Raw genomic sequence first — 12,893 nt, forward strand, 5'->3', positions numbered from 1 at the left:
ACTCTAAAACTATGGAGTGGCTTTTAGAGCACATCAGACTGGTAGAAGTACTTGTTCTTGTTTTGCTTGTAAACATCCCATACCAAATGGAGAAACCAAAAGATAAGAATATCCATAATAACAAATAAATCAGTGCATTTTTTAATATTATGTTGAAACCAGAAGTTGGAATATAATTTCTTGAAGTACTTGTCCCTCTTTTTGAAATGGCCAAAATCTTTTAGTTTGTAATAATATTATTGTTCCGTTTTGAATTACTCCAAGTAATTTGAAATCGCCAAAACAAACACGCCAAAAAGTTTATTTGGACAGTTTTCACTTTAGAAATGAAAGGCAATAACAATAAGGTCCCATTAGTTAACTTAAGTTAATGCATTAACTAACATTTAAGTAACAATGAGCAATACATTTGTAAGAGTATTTATTATTAATCTTTTAATGTAATCAATTTTAAATGTTGTAAAGAAATGGTATTTTAATTCATATTTATTAATGTTAATGTTATTTATAAAAAATTCAACTGTTCAATGTTAGCTCATAGCTCAGGTCCATTAAATAATATTAACGGATACAACTTTTGATTCTAATAATGTATTAGTTCATGTCGAGATTAACATTAAAGGTGCAGCAATCAATTTCTGAGAAATATTGTTGATATCTGTTGATATTTGAAATCGCCAAAACAAACACGCCCCTACCCAAAAAAGATCACACCCCAATCTTCATAGCCCCGCCCCCAAATTAACCAATACGCCATGCAACACAGGCACCTCCCCCCACATGAGTGGACACGCCCCTTACTGCTGATTGGCTGCAAGTGTGTTCTGGTGCTCAGTCTGATCCACTTTCAACAGCATTTCTCAGAATTCGCCTACTGCACCTTTATCTAAGAAAAATAAATACTTTAGAAGTGCTTTTCATTGTTAGTTAACTAAAGTTAACGAATTAAACCTTAATGTAAAGAGTTTCCGGTAACTGTAACCACCTAAACTTCTTCGTCATCTTGACTTGTTTGGAAAATATCCCGCTCTGCATTTTCAATATAATTCCATGTTCTTGTTTTCTTGTTTTCAGTCTCTCCAATGTGTAAATAACTCAAGGTAGTTTGTACCATTGAAACACAACTTCATTAGAAAGATGCATGATGTACCTTGTTACGCTTTAGGAGAACAAGCGTGCCATCTGGCCTCTGCCATCGCACACAGATGCACTTATGCACAAATCAATGGGTAATTTATAAACAACTGCTTTGTAATTCTTCACAGAGTGTAGGAACAAAGGCATATCATAATTCCGCCGCAAAAACTGAGCATTCAAAAACAAAGCATTGGATGTTCTTAAAGAAATATTGGATTGGCAATCATTGCTCCATTGTAAATGATGGATCTGTATATCTTGCAATATGAGGGGAAATACATGTTCATCCTCGTCCTTCATCAAGACTTGCGGACGCAAGTGGCTCCCACTGTAATTAAAGTGATCTAATCCATGCAGGTAGAAAGAGAACATCTTTTTTTAAATTGCAACAGGCAGATAGGAACGTTTTTGATGGGATGATTCGCTATTTTTTCCCAGCAGCTGTTCCTCCTCAGAAATGATTGGCCTCTGTAAGGACCCATTACATTAACAGAGTAATCACATGAGTAATCACATTATTTACAACGCACTATCTGTATTCGGAGATTTACACGATTCCTCAATATTACAAAAAACGTAAAGTATTTGAATTTAATTGCATTAGATCAAAATGTCAGAGCAAGACATTTATTTTAAACAACACTAAGCACACTTTTTGTTTGGTTTGGTTTCGTAAGAGTTGTGCAGCTTAATATTTTTGTGTAAAGATTTTTAACAGTGTAAACCGTTTTTCAGGATTTGTAAATGTGCCTCATGTCCACTACTGTTCAAAAGTTTGTTTGTTTTTTAAAGAAATTCATGTTTTTATTCAGCAGCAAGGATGCATTAAAGTTATCAAAAGTGAGAATAAAGATGTCTATTTCAAATAAATGCTGCTCTTTATCACTGTTTCCACAAAAATATTAAGCAGCACAACTGTTTTCAACATTGATAATAATCAGAAATGTTTCTTTAGCAATGATTTCTGAAGGATCATGTGACACTGAAGACTAGAGTAATTCAGCTTTGATCGCAGGAATAAATTACTGTGGCGAGGGGGCGTGGTTCAGCCAGGTCTGCAACGGGAGAGAGAGTTGGGAGACGAGTGGGGAGTAAGAAGGTCAAGTGAAAATGACAAACACCTGTGTCTTGTTGGAGTAATTGGTGTGGAGAGACCGGATATAAGCTGCTGGAAAGAGAGACCAATCTGAGAGCTCGTGCTGTGAACGCTGATGAGAGCTGGAAAGCAAGAACTATTGACGACTGTGAGAACTTCTGTTGAGAGCGCAGAGACCGCGAGTTTGCGTGGGCCCTATTTTAAGGATCTAAGTGCATGGTCTAAAGCGCAGGGCGCAAGTGCATAGGGCATGTCCGAATCCAATTCTGCAATCCGAATCTACGGGACAAGCCGGATTCCACCATAGATTTATGTACACAATAATAATCTTTTACATTGTAATCCTTTTATTTGTAATATTTGTGTGCTGTTGCAGCAGAGTGTATGCGCTTTAGACCAGGTTTCAGTTGGTCAATGGCGCAGTCTATTTCAGTTGCCTCAAAATAGTTTATGATAGGGCCCCACGAGTCTCAGTAAGCCGACCCTGTCTTCTTCCTTCCTTCCTTCCTTCCTCTGAACATTGATACATTGGTGCCGAAAGCCAGGAAGGAAGAAGAACGTCGCCACCGTCATGCAAACCCGTCAGATTCACCATTTGCGGATGTCATCCATTCGCTCGCGGGACTCTATCAAGAGCAACATCAGGCGCTGGTGGACATGAGGGAGGACCAGGCACGCCGTTTCCAGGCCCTTGTCCACACGCACTGCGGGGAATCCCTCTACATTGGCCCTGCCCACTCACGTGCCTCATGAAGATGGGTCTCCAGGACGACCCGTTGACGTTCCTGGACCTCTTCGAGAGGACTGCTAAACCCACTGGCCCTGCTGTCAGAGGAGGCGCAAATAGCAGCACAGCAACCACCGGTCCAGAACCTCCTCAGGTCACTAAACATTGGGGAGGGGGGCTGACCCTTCGTGATGGCTCAATAGCTGGACCTGGCCATCCAACTGGCGGAGGACCAGATGGTTGCGTGTTCTTGGTTTCGGCACCAGTGTAACAATGTTCAGGGGAAGGAAGGAAGAAGACAGGGTCGGCTTACTGGGACTCGTGCTGTTTATTTGAAACGAAAAGCAACACAACCAAACTCCCGCTGTAAACAGAAGTGTTCAGTGACAGTCATCAATAGTTATTGCTTTCCAGCTCTCATTGGCGGTCACAGCACGAGCTCTCTCCTCGCTCACCGTTTCCCAGCAGCTTATATCCGGTTTCTCCACGCCAATTTCTGCAACAAGACACAGGTGTTTGTCATTTTTACTTGACCTTCTTACTCACCGCTCGTCTCCCAACTCTCTCTCCCGTCGCAGACCTCGCTGAACCACGCCCCCTCGCCACAATTACACTTTAAAATATTTTCAAATTTTTATTTTACATTCTTACAATATTACTGTTTTTCTGTATTTTTGATCAAATAAAGCAGCCTTGCTGAGCAGAAGAGACTTCTTTCAAAAAACATTAAAAAAAATCTTACCAACCCCAAACTTTTGAACGGTATCGCTATATTACTTTCAGATTTGTGTGTTTGTGAGCAGTCGATGGAGTGCTGCTCTGCCGTTTTAAGATGGATTAATTTCTCCGCTCTGGCAGTCCTCTGCTCTCATAGCAGACCACAAAACAGACAGAGCTTAAAGCAAAGAGGCTTTCTCAGAGTCCTGACCGCAGGCCAAACATCCAACCAAAGAGAGAGCGAGAGAGAGATTTGGGCATTATCGCTGGGCAGTTTCTCCAGTTTTGGACTGCGGTCACTGCCGAGTGCCAATAAAGAGAAGCGTTTAGGCAACTCAACAAGATCTGCTGATTCCAGCTGTTTTCTGCCTGAAGTTAAACAATAGAGGCATACTTTCTTAATTGTGGGTTGGAACCTCATTGTCTTTAGAGTTTTTTGGGGGGAATATTACACATCAAAACTTTAACACAAGGTTCAAGGTAACTTTATTATCCCCGAGGGACAATTTAGATTACAACCAGCAGTAACAAATATATTAATCACACAACAACAATAAACACAACCACAGAAAAACATCATTTAAATTCGAATTTACAGGGTATTGTTAATAATGGTGATAACAGTCGGGAGAAATGACCTTTTTTTCCTGTTTGTTCTGCATCGCGGTAGCCTGGGTAAATCCAGACAACTTCCGTCAAATTTAGATTTGCTCTGTAAGTTAGTCTGGCAAAGAGCTCATTCAAGCCCATTTCCAATCCGCCGAAATCGCGGCACCAATCAGAAACGTTGGGGCGGGCTTTACACGATGACGACAGCGCTGGGATTTTGAAGCAGATTTTGTAGCCTACATTACAAAGATGGATGCCGCCGTCGAACATCACTCTTTCGAATCAGCTATCGCGTCTGTTTTAAGCGATTTGAACGTTTCCTTTTTGTTAAAAACCGAGCAAAGAACAACACTCGGAGAACAACCGCTCTGCATACGTCATCTCCTTCATCGCTCTGATTGGGTTTAGGTCTATCAGCGACGTCCGTTGATGACGCCCCTCTGGAAATGATTTGTCTATGATGCTTTGCCACACCATAACTCAGTTACAACTGAGAATGGTCTGGTTTTAACCAGGCTAGCATCGCGGCAGACTTTATCTGCGCCCGGATGGCAGCAGCATAAATTCATCCCACAAGGGATGACTGGGGTCAGCCAGAATGGCTCTCGCCTTCTTCAAGGACCTGACCTTATACAGGTCATGTAGGTCATTTAAGGGTGTGCCAACAATTTTACTGCAAACCTTCACAATACCTTGCATGCGATTTTTCTGTTTAATAGAAAGTGACCCGTGCCAACAGATAAAAGAGAAAGTGAGAACTGATTCAATAAAACAGGAATAAAACATTTCCATAAAAACAGTGTCAACATTAAAACTGCGAAGCTTACGAAGAAAGTGCATGCGCTGATGTGCTTTTTTGCACACAGCATCAACCTGGGACTCAAAGCACAGTTTACTGTCGATTACAGTCCCTCGGGGTCTGTTCGGGGTCATCACTACTGAGGAGAGACACAATGACAGAATCATCCGCAAATTTAATAATGTGGCGCCGTTCATGATGGCTTTGGCATTCGTTTGTGTATAGAACAAATAAAAGAGGGGAGAGGACACAGCCCTGGGGAGACCCAGTAGAAGAAAGAAGTGCATCTGATAAAACACTGTTCACTCTCACCCTTTGTGACCTCACTGTTAAAAAATCCATTAGCCAGCAGATCAGTCCAGAATCAATGTTGTAAGTGTTCTTCAACCTGTCTGCTAAAATGCAGTTAAAAGCGGAGGAGAAGTCAATAAATAGTAGACAGACAAGGGTCTTGTCCCCCCTCAAGATGTTTAAAAACCATGTTTAAAAGTGTCCCTATTGCGTCGTCCACACCTCTGCCCGACCTGTAGGCGAACTGGAGAGGGTCTAACTTATCCTGTACAATGTCCAAAAGTGCATCCTTCAGTAGCCTTTCAAAAGCTTTCATGACAAGAGATGTAAGTGCCACAGTTCTTCAGAACACGACCCCGATCCCATCGGGACCTGGACTTTTCCTTTCTTTTACAGCTCGAAAGAGTTTCAAGACCATGAATTTATCAATGGGTACAATATTATTCACATAATTTAATTCAACACTTTTAAAAACAGACATCTCCTCACTAAAATCATGGATATTAAAACGATTATTAAAAAAAATGTCTGATGGCCATTTCATTCCTACAGTATGAAAGCAAAACCTGATAATCCTGAACAGCACTTGCAGGCAACTTTAAAGCTGAACACTGGGGAAAAGCATAAAGGCCAAATCGACCATAGCAGATCAATAATTCTCTCACATGTTGATTCTCAGCGTTTTCTGCCTTGTTAAACTGGTTGTAACTGGTCTGTTTTTTTGTTTATTTTTTTCTCCTCCAGGAAGTGAAATACTTCCAGTTCCCTGGAGAGCTGCTGATGAGGATGTTGAAGATGTTGATTTTGCCTCTGGTCGTGTCCAGGTAAGACTCAATAATGTTCACTATGGATAACAAGCTGATTTTATGTCTGTAGAGCACCAGTCCCCGCTTTAAAAACCATCTTAATGTGTTTTAATCAAACGCCATCTCACGACCAATTCGTACGATTTGTCTAAACCCCAGTAATGGAGTAGGTTTAGGGGCGGGGTCAGGGGTAGGTCATTCGTACGAATTCATATGAATTGGGCAACTCATAAAATATGTTCGATTTAGCAAAAAACTTATGAGTGAGGTCGTATGAAATAGCCACCTCGTAAAATTCGTACGAATTGCCGTGAGATCGGGTTGGTTTTAATATGTAGTTCTACTGTTCAAAAGTTTTGGTTTGGTAAGATTTGTTATTGTTTTTGTAAGAATTCTCTTCTGCTCACCAAGGCTGCATTTATCTAATCAAAAATACTGTAAAAACACTAATATTCTGAAATATTATTCAAATGTATTAGCCTGATGTTGTCATACTCAGACTCTAGTCAGAATGTGAGTCTGATACTGCTCCATTGGGCTGTGATTATGCGTGTTTCAACCGAACCAGGAAAGAAAATGCCTCTGAACTCAATTGGATCGACAAATGCCTTGATCGCGGTTCTCTGTTCCTCTTTTAAAATGAATGCGCTGTCTACATCTTCTATAACAGACGCGATGGCTGAATTTACACATCTCAATTCTCCAGCGCAGCCATCTTTGTTGTAAACAAATTCAACCCAAAAGCGCTCTTTGGTGACGTGGATGATTACGCTACTGTTAATCATCTGTCCATCATCGTATTAAGCCCGTCCTGACAATTTGATTGGTCCGAACAGCTTTGGTTCGAGCATAGTTGCTTCTCAACGGATCAAGTCCAGACCGAACTTCTCATCATCAAATGTTGTGGGGGGGGGCTATGTTCGGCTGGCATCCAGGCTACAAATTTATAATATCGGTTTTCTATCTGAATATATTTTAAAATGTAATTTATTCCTGTGATGCAAAGTTGAATTTTCAGCATCATTAAGAGTAGCTGGTCTAGTCCAAGCTGGTTTAGGTGGTTTCATCTGCTGGCTAGCTTAAAATGCCATTTTAAAGGTTCCAATTTTGTTTTACTGAGCCTGGGTTCTCCCAAGGTTTTTTTTTTTCCATTGGGTCATCTGATGGAGTTTTAGGACACCATCGGGTCACTTGATGGAGTTTTTCGGTTCCTTGCCACTGTTGCCTTTGGCTTGCTCAGTTGGGATAGTCAAATTAAATGACCCATCATACCACTGATCAGCTCTACCAAACTTGGATTTCTTTTTCCAGTAATAAACAAACACTGTTAAGTTGTTTTGATTGATACTGTGAAGCAGCTTTGATACAATCTGTATTGTGAAAAGCGCTATATAAATATATTTGACTTGACTTGACTTTTGGAGTCTCCTACAACAGGTTTACATGCATCAAAGGTAAAAAAAAAAAAAGGTAAAAAAAAAAAGCTTAATTTTCTCATAATATACATTTTACATCACCATATTTTTCACTGATTCTCGTCAGATGAATCAGTCTCTGTAAATCCCTCCTTTCCGCAAGCTACTCTGCTGTAATTGGCCAGATGGCCCAGTCTGTTGTGATTGGTCTACCTCTTACAACGTATTTCGGAAGCTAAACTATGGAAGTAATAAGATGCGCCACCTGAAACACAGAGACAAGGAACATTGTGCCATCGATATGAACGGTCTCGAGACTAACGTATAGCGACCAGTACAGGTCCTTCTAAAAAAATTAGCATATTGTGATAAAGCTTATTATTTTCCATAATGTAATGATAAAAATTAAACTTTCATATATTTTAGATTCATTGCACACCAACTGAAATATTTCAGGTCTTTTATTGTTTTAATACTGATGATTTTGGCATACAGCTCATGAAAACCCAAAATTCCTGTCTCAAAAAATTAGCATATTTCATCCGACCAATAAAAGAAGTGTTTTTAATACAAAAAAAAAAAGTCAACCTTCAAATAATTATGTTCAGTTATGCACTCAATAGTCAATACTTGGTCGGGAATCCTTTTGCAGAAATGACTGCTTCAATGCGGCGTGGCATGGAGGCAATCAGCCTGTGGCACTCCTGAGGTGTTATGGAGGCCCAGGATGCTTCGATAGCGGCCTTAAGCTCATCCAGAGTGTTAGGTCTTTCGTCTCTCAACTTTCTCTTCACAATATCCCACAGATTCTCTATGGGGTTCAGGTCAGGAGAGTTGGCAGGCCATTTGAGCACAGTAATACCCACGGGCGTCAGTTTGGTTTGAAATGTGGTGGGGACAGAGACGCATTCGGAAGTGCATTTTCAAAAGTGCTGGGTACAAATTCTGCAGCCTGTTTAACCCGTAAATAAATGCATCGATCCGCGAATTTTCATTTGAGTTTTTAAATGGTCTGGTGGTAGATCTTTTGCCAAGCGTGTCAGAGGTGACGGGTTCTAATCCGCCCTCGGTATAGTTTTTTTTTCTCTCAAAACTGAATAATGTTCATCAGTGGTTACAGTCTATATCAAGCAGCCAGGGACACGTTTGTGTGCATTTTATTTTGTAATTTCACCGGAATGAATATATACAGAGTCTCTCCGCAACGGCGATAGATTGAAGTGCGCGTCCGAGTGAAGACTGTGCGCGAGCCACAGAGAACACTGTATCCACGACACTGATAGCAGCGGACACGAGCGCTCAGCTTGAGTTAAAAAACAAAACATTTTAGCTAGATCTCTTATTTAAGAGCGAACTAAATGAATGCTCTGCTAGTTAACTGGAGATGTTTTATTTGTATTAGGTACATCCGACCGTGCCTCAATGTTTCCAAGAGTGGTGGGTACAAAATGACTCATGACGAAATCTGGTGGGGACGCGTACCCACCGTCCCCACCGAAATCGACGCCTATGGTAATACCATGGTCAGTAAACCATTTACCAGTGGTTTTGGCACTGTGAGCAGGTGCCAGGTCGTGCTGAAAAATGAAATCTTCATCTCCATAAAGCTTTTCAGCAGATGGAAGCATGAAGTGCTCCAAAATCTCCTGATAGCTGCATTGACCCTGCCCTTGATAAAACACAGTGCACCAACACCAGCAGCTGACATGGCACCCCAGACCATCACTGACTGTGGGTACTTGACACTGGACTTCAGGCATTTTGGCATTTCCTTCTCCCCAGTCTTCCTCCAGACTCTGGCACCTTGATTTCCGAATGAGATGCAAAACTGAGCAACAGTCCAGTGCTGCTTCTCTGTAGCCCAGGTCAAGCGCTTCTGCCGCTGTTTCTGGTTCAAAAGTGGCTTGACCTGGGGAATGCGGCACCTGTAGCCCATTTCCTGCACACGCCTGTGCACGGTGGCTCTGGATGTTTCTACTCCAGACTCAGTCCAGTGCTTCCGCAGGTCCCCCAAGATCTAGAATCAGTCCTTCTCCACAATCTTCCTCAGGGTCCTGTCACCTCTTCTCGTTGTGCAGCGTTTTTTGCCACACTTTTTCCTTCCCACAGACTTCCCACTGAGGTGCCTTGATACAGCACTCTGGGAACAGCCTATTTGTTCAGAAATTTCTTTCTGTCTTACCCTCTTGCTTGAGGGTGTCAATGATCGCCTTCTGGACAGCAGTCAGGTCGGCAGTCTTACCCATGATTGCGGTTTTGATTAATGAAACAGGCTGGGAGTTTTTAAAAGCCTCAGGAATCTTTTGCAGGTGTTTAGAGTTAATTAGTTGATTCAGATGATTAGGTTAATAGCTCGTTTAGAGACCCTTTTCATGATTTGCTAATTTATTGAGACAGGAATTTTGGGTTTTCATGAGCTGTATGCCAAAATCATCAGTATTAAAACAATAAAAGACCTGAAATATTTCAGTTGGTGTGCAATGAATCTAAAATATATGAAAGTTTAATTTTTATCATTACATTATGGAAAATAATGAACTTTATCACAATTTGCTAATTTTTTGAGAAGGACCTGTAATAACGTGAGTTAGCCGGTTAATGGGAAACTTACACAATATAAAACACAAAACAATGTATTTTGAACACCTGGTAGAAAATACATCAATAATTGTTCATACTTACAGATTCTTAAGACTAAGCTGGTCCAAATAAACTGGGTACCAGCCCATCTTTCAAGAGCAAGCGTTTTGCGAATCCCGCATTGAACTCCAAAATTTAAGAAGCAGTCGTCAGTAAAATGACGTTTGAGGGCTGGTAAAGTTGTTCGCGGGTGGACGATGTACAACACACGCGGCATTATGCAAATGCATTTTCTAGTGACGTAGAACGTCACACAGTGGAATTCGAACAACAAACGACTCGTTACGGCGGTTCAGAGTCAATTCTTTCTTTTGGGTGACGATGACTTTATGTATTGTGCACTTTCTACTCACGCTTACATTCACAAACAGATATATTACACACTGCATGAAAGGGAATATTCGAAAAACCATAATAGGGACACTTTAAGATGCTCAAGCTGTTTTTTATTTTTTAATTTTTTTTATTTGGTTGTTAATTGGTAGTTCAAGACATTGCTGCTGGTGCCGACCAGAGTTCAACCACCTAAACTAGCTGGAGCCAGGTAGAAACCATGTTCCAAACGTTCATCATCTTAGTTTTACCTGGATTTTTTTGAAGTTATGGACTGGAGCTTTCATCATTATGAATATTAAACCCAGCAATCCTGGCTTCCATCTCACATGCCCGTCATCAGCTCATTTTAATAAACCTATTTTCTTAATTATTAACAAATTAGCCCAGCTGTACTAAATTAAGAGCCATTCTTGATTTATCCATATGCATCATATATGTTTAGGTATTTAGCAGTGACATTGTCAGGCATTTTTAATATCTTATTTTAACAAAATAAGATAATTGCCTGCACAAAATATGAAAGCATTGTAATCTAACAATATAATATGCAACAAAGTTTACACTGGCTTCATAAACTAATTTAAAAAAGTAAAAGAGCAAAACACACCTGCTGCACATTCACTGTTATGCTTTTTCTAGAAGTAGAGTTTTAAAACCTTGCTGTATTTTTGTGTAGTTAATTAAGAGAAGGTACACCGCCAACTTGCTCCAACGAAGTGACTTGAACACAACTGACCTCGTAAACACAACTTCCCAAGAGGATTTGAATGCACTATTTGTCCCGCCCCTCCACTGTGATTGGACGGCTGGTTAAAAAGTGACAGTGATGAGTGCTGGGTTTTACCCAAAGTTTACAAAATTTCAAAACTCGGCATCCGGAAAAAAAACAGCAATAAACTCTGCGTGAAATAGACGCTCAGCGCTGTTTTTAAACACATTGCACACTACTGAACAAAAAAAAAAAAAATAGACTTTGGTGGACACATGGCCTAAGATACTACTATAGTTATTATTTTTTAATATTTTCCAGTTTCATTTTAGTTAAACTTTTGGTCATTTAATTGTGTTTTTTGGACGTTTTTATAGTTTGTATTCATTTTTAATTTAGTTAGTTTAGTTATTTTAGTACACTGGTAACCCGTGTTTGAACTGTAAATTCTGTGACTATGATTAGATAGAAAAACAAGCAATTTAATGACCCTGGAATATGCAGTGATTTAACGGTTGCAAGGCTTCCATTAGCATCTGTGTTTACGTTAATCTGGCATCAATTTGCATATCCCATGATTTTTGTCTAGTTTGTTTTCTTCTTGAGGCATGGAAGTAAACCACTATGTTATGTCCATTTAAGTGTTCGTCAGATGCATTAGATGAATTATAAAATCGATGTGAAGACTCTGTGGTCTTTACTAAACACAAAATTAGAGGTTGCTTGATGCAGTTTGGAGGGGTTTCTGCTTCTTAAATGACCCTCTTGCACAAATGGCTGACATGTTCTCTTGCATTGTGAATTTCTGACATGTTGCAAGTCTTCTTAATAGTCCACATGCTCACTTGATCTCTTACGACTGAAATGGCCGTAATTTGCGTAAAAACATGTCTTGTAGAGCATAATTGCCTTCAATTATAATCTGTGCATGGCTGCTTTATGAACTTTCAGCTTTGGATTTGACGACTAATTGACAACCTAGGATGGATCGTTTGGCTAAAATAGGCCATTTACCAGCAATCTGACCTCAGCGACGACGCAAGGTCCTGACTAGCTGTAATCTGAAAGGAATACTGAATGCTCTGAGGGCTTTAATTGCATTGACATTAATCAGCGGGAAATGGAGAGGGTTTTCATTGATGGGATGCATTAAAATCCTTCAGAATGCAGTTTATTGTGTGCAATTCATGGTTCTTTCTTGGGGTTTAAATGACAATTAATATTCAGTAATATTCTTGATTTAACTGCATTGAAAATACCGGATGAGAACTGAATTGAGACTAAATTGAGCTGAATAATAGCACTATTATTATCTGTAGAGCTGCTTTACAGCTGGAACTGAATTAGTTTCATAATGAATTTTGCAACATTAACATCGTTATTTGCCTGTTTATTGATGTGAAGCTGCTTTTTATATAAATAAATGTGAAGGGAAGCATCCCTTCTTGCATCCTAAGAAAACTGGAAAGAGCAAAAAGACACAGGCTGAAGAATTCAATCATGTTTTTTATAATGCAATGCACTTTCTTTTGATACCCTCTCTGGTTTAATACCAGAGTATTGGGGATCTCAATATGGCTCCAAGTATAAATTGTTAAATTGACCATTTTC

General features: G+C 40.0%; 1 protein-coding gene across 5 annotated transcripts in view; it reads left to right on the forward strand.

Annotated features, from left to right (window-relative positions):
- Nucleotides 1–12,893, forward strand: part of slc1a7b (solute carrier family 1 member 7b) — an 89,736-nt gene that overhangs the window by 32,314 nt on the left and 44,529 nt on the right. For 4 of the 5 annotated variants that reach the window (XM_056233971.1, XM_056233969.1, XM_056233970.1 and 1 more), the window contains one exon: nucleotides 6,121–6,200. The exons of the other annotated variant lie outside the window; for it this stretch is intronic. In XM_056233971.1, the coding sequence (XP_056089946.1) occupies nucleotides 6,157–6,200 (44 nt within the window). In that variant the 5' untranslated portion in view covers nucleotides 6,121–6,156. The remainder of the gene's footprint in view (nucleotides 1–6,120; nucleotides 6,201–12,893) is intronic. 5 annotated transcript variants of the gene reach the window in all.

This window comes from Rhinichthys klamathensis, unplaced genomic scaffold (genome assembly GCF_029890125.1).
Source record: "Rhinichthys klamathensis goyatoka isolate OS25496 unplaced genomic scaffold, OSU_Roscu_1.1 h1tg000386l_1, whole genome shotgun sequence".
Classification (NCBI taxonomy): Eukaryota; Metazoa; Chordata; class Actinopteri; order Cypriniformes; family Leuciscidae; genus Rhinichthys; species Rhinichthys klamathensis.